The 6,000-nt window shown below is 48.4% G+C and overlaps 1 protein-coding gene across 1 annotated transcript in view; it reads right to left on the reverse strand.

The window, feature by feature from the left end:
• The window catches only part of LOC144174855 (2-aminomuconic semialdehyde dehydrogenase-like), a 25,010-nt gene extending 19,304 nt beyond the window's left edge, over window positions 1-5,706 (reverse strand). The window contains exons 1-2 of the mRNA XM_077703800.1: window positions 5,402-5,706; window positions 1,720-1,920 (exon numbers count right to left, since the gene is read on the reverse strand). Coding sequence (XP_077559926.1) covers window positions 1,720-1,920; window positions 5,402-5,691 — 491 coding nt within the window. The 5' untranslated portion in view covers window positions 5,692-5,706. The remainder of the gene's footprint in view (window positions 1-1,719; window positions 1,921-5,401) is intronic.
• Between the last annotated feature and the right edge of the window lie 294 nt (window positions 5,707-6,000).

Below are 6,000 nucleotides of genomic sequence, written 5' to 3' on the forward strand. Positions count from 1 at the left end.
ATAGTGAGTGACAAACTTATATAATACTTCCCCTTCAACTAGACCACTTGACAACAAACGTTTATTGCTTCAAAAACGCCCTACCAGCCTCAGCGCCTGCTTGCGAGCATGCAGCCATGCCTGCTTTTTTGTTGGACCAGACTGCAAATAGCTCGAGCTCGAGTTGCGGAGAAGAGGAGAAAACTCCCTTGCCAAAAACTCCCTGGCCGCCGAAGAGAATGCCATGAGCCACTTCCCTCTCTGGGAGAGAGCGCGCAGCTTTCGTTGCGTTGTTCTCGGTCGAGTTGAGAGAGAATGATTACGTGCGATTTCTCATCGCGCGTAGTTTCGGTGATAGTGAACGGATTTTTATAACCCTTGCGGGAGGAGATTGCTGGGACAATAGACTTTACCCCAAAATACACTTTGAGTAGTCTATGGTAAGTGCTGCATGCAGGGCCCCTCAATGACACATTGGCGAAGGTCGTGTCTGCCAAATCCTCCACCAAATCCACTATTGTTCACCGTGGGAAATTAATATGGCACCTGCCCACTCTGGGTTTTTGGGGAAGGATTATTATTCCCCTACGAGACTCATGGTTTTGCTTTTTTACGGATCTTAAGCTGATCTATTACTAAAGAGGATGACTTGATATTGTGTGAGGTATACCCAGGAGAAAATGTAGCTGGTCCCAGCTGGTTTATGGTTAAATTCCCAGCTGGTCCCAGCTAGGACTAGCTGGGCCCAGTTGGAAATTTAACCTAAACCAGCTGGGACCAGCTACCATTTTCTCTTGGGAAGTTTTCAATGCCACCGTTGAAGGAAGGCACCCGCTTTGGCACATCTGTTGCAGTAAGTTCTAGAAAGCAGTTAATGACCGAAGAGTTGCAAGCGACGTTGGGAGGATCTGGCTGGGATTAAAATTAGTCCCGAATCACCGGGTGGCGATAATTTCGCGTAGAGGGCCAAACGTTGCAGCATTCGATTGGCTGACTGCCCGTCACACTGACTGCTTGCTCAATGCTCCCTTCCTATAGTTGCGCGAGTTTGCTTCCACAAAAATTGTGGTTGATTTCTGTCATAGGAATCAGTAAAACACGAAAGTGAAACGTTCAGCGAAATCTGCAGCTGAGCATGCTGGCGGGTCGCTTCGACAAAGGTGTACTGGCGTCATTTCCGTGACGGATATGACGTCAGTAAAATCTTGGTGCATCCCGGCATAAAACACTTTCGTGTTAAAATATAAAAACTGAAAACAAACAACCCTAAATGCAGCGTACTCTTTGGTTCTGAAGCTTGCTTCACCGCAAGAAGACACTATGTGCACGGGTGCACCCTTTACAGGCCGCTTGCTTCGTTGTACTGGCGTCACTTCCGTGACGGATATGACGTTACTTAAATTTTTGTGAACCCCGAAAAAAAAAAAACACTTTCGTGTTAATAGTGTTAAGTGCCAGAACCGTGTGTGGCTCCTAACTTCGTGGTAATGCTTCCATTGAGGGTGAATTATTTGTTTATTTTGCAGAGATAATTGCTTCAGAACACCAGTTACCTTTGTTTGGGTGGATATACATAACTGCCGCCATATCGAATCGTAATTCTTGATGAAGATTCTTGAAATCCGTGACAGAAGTCTCTAGTATATGTGGTTGTAGCACATTGCGACAGTCCTGAGCTTGCACCCTGATATTACTACAGGTAGTGGCAAATAGGAGGGCTCCCTTGCATAGAAGGCGTACATTTCTCGGTCGCACTGGGCAGTGGTGGCAAAATGTCGGAAGTTGTGCACTGCCCGCGGGATGTCCACGGTGCGTGCCAGCCAGACCGGCTTGCCCTGGTCCCGAGACTCCGCCTGCGCGAACTCATCCAGCCGGCTCTCGATCAGGTCGGCGATGCGGATCAGGAATTTGGAGCGCTCCGCCGGAGACTTCTGGGACCACCTGGAACAGCGCCGTCCTACAGATCACCGGTAGGTATAGAGTATGGACGCATACATAGGCGTGCGCAGGGTTCTCGATTAGGGGGGGCCGAAGTCTTACCTGAGCGACCCCCCCCCCCCCCCCTCCTTTGGAACTCCGCGACCTCCTCCCACTCAAGGCCTAACGGTCAGAACGCAGTGGAAAGACGAGGAATTGTTATAAAATTTTTATTTCAATGAAATGGAATCGCAACGCATACAAAATATTTCTGGGCAGAAGCTTTACTTTCATGTGTAACATCGGCAAAGGGAGCAAGTCCCAGGGCGGATGCGGCATCAATTTCACAACGCGCCGCCGAAAGAACTTCCATTCTCCCTGAAGCACAGAAACATATGACAGGTGGAAATCTGTCTTATATGTAAACTGCAACGTGGTTCCAGTGCGTACCGCTCAAACGCTAGCTTTTGAAATTCGTAAGGATTTCAGAAGGTAATATTGCCTGTTCTGAAACTCTTTTTACGCGGCTATTTCGCTCAGTACTAGGCACGTTATTTGCGAGGAGAAGTAGGAGGACAAGCTCCGCAGTAGCTGCAAATATGAAAATTAAATGATAACGTTTCTCACAGCGAATTGATTTTAGTCCCCGCATTTCCGGGGCTGAAATTAAACTGCTTTTGGAAGGCAACATGAGATTTCTTCGGCTGCCATGATCGTGAAAACACACGCGTGGTCATAACCCTACGGAACAGGTTCGATTGAGTTAAGGCATGGGGCAAATTTGGCGCCCCCCCTCCAGATTATTAGGGGGGGCGGCCGCCCCCCCTGCCACCCCCCCTCCCCCTCCCCCTCCCCCTCCCCCCCCCCCCCCCTGTGCGCACGCCTATGGACGCATAGCAAGCATCCTGCTGGGTCCATCATCAAGAGATGAATCCTGATGCTCAAGACGGATCAGGCCTACCCATTCAGCATCATTTTAGTGAGTTGAAGGAGGATCACTCTCAGTTCTGCCCTCACTCATGTGAGGAAGATGCGGCTCATGGTGATGAGGATGATTGTAGTGTACACACATACTGCTTGAAGTGAGGTACACAACTAGCTTATTACAGAAAATATCTGAAAACTGCGTACATGGTTCCCGTGAGGTTTCGAGTTAGCTAGTAAACACCCAATGTATCAAACTGTGTCAGATATTGAATTCCGAACTACCCCTCTAAGCTGTGCAATTGCGACTTAAGGTTAGGAAAAACTCTTGGGTGCATAAAACTTATAGATTATCGGGAAACTTTCGAAAGTTGGCTCCATGCAGCTAGATATACACACTCTGGCAAAACTTATTTCCTCTTCAATGGGACATAAATTGTGCTTAATCTATTCATTGTGATGAGCCAGTCAGATGTGCTGTTTTTTCTTTACAGTTGCAAAGAATGTGCTGCAACTGCCAAGCCTGCCATCATATGCGCGTTTGAGAGGTCCTGTTATTGCATGAACTGTGTATGACTATACTAAACATTTCAATGCTGAGTGACAACTTGTCAGTGACTACGTGGTCTCAGCTGCGAATATAAAATTTAGGGTGGGAATCTACTCTTAAAATACGAAAATATTTGCTTTACTATGTACAGAGCTCCTAAAACAGAAAAACATAATAAGCTGTGGCAGTCACGACTTAACACATCTGAGTGTTAGTTAAATACCAAGAAAAGGGTATGAAAAGTTTACTGAAAGGTTTAGACAAGTTGACAGAATAGTGGAACAAAAATGTAACGTACACTGCCAAGAAGGAATGCGGCTTCCTCGACAATGTGAGTGTATTCGACTGGTTCCTTCAGTCAAAGAAAATAAGCTAGGCATTCTAGGGGTTGGTACGGCTTTACTGTAACTGTTTGTTCATCGCACATATCCCTGTATTAACAGGAAACTTCGGCTTATCAATTTTACACAAGTAGCTGTTCACAATTCCGTTAACATCACCGGAGTTAACATAATGCTGCGTGCAAGTCCTACGCGTGTTCGGCTTTTTTGCAGAGCTTCGGCGACTTGCAAAAAAGCCATCCCCAACAAAACAAACCTTGCGGTGAAGCTAAAAAAAAAAAAAAAATTGACGTCGTGCGGCAAAGCCAACTTATCTCTGTATTATTCGTAAACTTCGATTATTCGAAAACTTCAAATACATCGAACGGTAATATTGCGCTGCACGAATAGAAACAAATAACACGTACTATTCGTAAATTATTCGGAGATCAGAATATTCGCGCTCTTAAAATGCGAATACACTGAAGCCAGCAGCACATGACTGCTGCGGTGCTATGTACAAGAACCCGGCACAGTCGGAGTAAGCATGGTTGTTGCGTTGCCTGATTGCTGGTGCTCTGTGGCTGAAACAAGCCTGGTCAAGAGCCTGTTGAATCTGTTGGCTAGACTGATTTGAGTGCATTCGTAAAAGAAAGAACAAGCTTGCGGAACCGACACTGTCCGACGGACGCATGGGTGGTGGAAAACCAAACTGCAGTTCAGATAAATGCTTCAGAGAAGGATCTAGCGGTAACCGCCCATCTCGGTTCGACTGTGTCATGCTCGCGCAAAGGGAAATAATATCATCGAATAATTTTAAAGCGCACAAAAAAGCGCACGGTTGTACTACTGCACAGCCAATGTGAGAGGGATGTTCGCAAAGCAGATTCCCGCACAGTTAAAGCCAAATAATGCAAAATGCTGAAAACTGAAGAGCCCAGGCCTGTGCAGTCCTACAAAGTGCGCTGGACTAGAGACGTACGATAGTGCGATTCCTCTCGCAGAAAGCGTGTTCAGGTGTGATGGCGGGGTGAACACGGCAAAGCCCAACTCGATCTAAAAGCCAAGCGTCGTCGAATTACTACGTGACATATTCTCCAGAGCACTTGTAAAGTTTTGTAAAACTGAAGAGTGCTGAAATAATCACCCAAGCGTCGACAAGCGGAGCTACAGTGCAATTTCTTGCATTAAGCTATTATCACATCGTGCTGTTTGATTTTCATAATATTAGCAGCAGCATAATATGCTGCAGCATAATATTACCTGCATAATAAGCGGAAGTGCTGGTAAATTTATTCCGTTCCCTTGTTTATCTCGTTCACTTACCCGTCGTGTTTTGCGCTCCACACTACGAGACCACATCACCAAGTAGCCTAAGAGATTTAGGCGCACGTCAAAGATCCCTAGGTGGTCAAAATTAATCCGGAGCCCTCCACAACGACGTGCCTCATGGCCTGTGTAGCGCCGGCGCGTTAAGTTTCGTAATCATCAGGTAGCCTAAAAATGTGACGCCCGTTCACACTTGCGACTGGAGCGACGGAGCGATAGAAGCGGTGCGATTTCTGTCTGTTGGATTGGTCTCGACCAATTTTTGTCGCCGCGGCGGAAATGGCGTCGCTTTTGTCGCAAGTGTGAAGGGGCCTTTAGGCTGGTTTTTCGGTAAGGAATTGAGCGCGGCGTCGCGGAGATGGCGACGGAGGCGCGAGCTTACGTGGTGGAGGCCTGCAGCGCCGCGTGCACTGCCTTGTCGACCTCGCGGGAGCCGCTGTTGGGCAGGCGTGAGTAGACGCAGCCCGTGGAAGGGTCCACATTCTCGATGGTCTCGGCGACGGACTCGAATTTGCCGTTGATGAAGTTCTCCAGGATCAGCATCCTGCGCGTCAGAGAGGACGAGCTGCTCGAGCGCGAGCTGCCGCCGCTGCCGCTGCTGCTCGACCGCGCCGGGCTGCTCGACCGCGCGCGGTAGTCGCCGGCGTTCATGACCACGAATCGCGGCAGCATGTCGTCCACGCCGTTCCAAGAATGCGCGCGCGCATGGACACAGTCTGGACGCCCGCAGTGCGTTCGCTTCTCGGGTGCTCTCGCACTTGCAATGGAATAATACTTTTGGACCGCCGCCAAGTTCGAGCTTTGCTCGCTCTCCTTCATGATGGACATCAAGGACTTCGCCGGTGCAAGGAACGAGCGAGCGAAAGTGTCTGGTGGCCTGGGTGCAACATGCACATTGAACATACGGTTACAAGCTGCGAGCAGTGCGCAAGAAACAGAGTGGTGAACCCTGGTCATAAGGGTTACGCTATGTCTAGCAAC

The sequence above is a fragment of the Haemaphysalis longicornis genome, unplaced genomic scaffold (genome assembly GCF_048455015.1).
Source record: "Haemaphysalis longicornis isolate Haplotype H1 unplaced genomic scaffold, Haemaphysalis longicornis Haplotype H1 scaffold_3, whole genome shotgun sequence".
Classification (NCBI taxonomy): Eukaryota; Metazoa; Arthropoda; class Arachnida; order Ixodida; family Ixodidae; genus Haemaphysalis; species Haemaphysalis longicornis.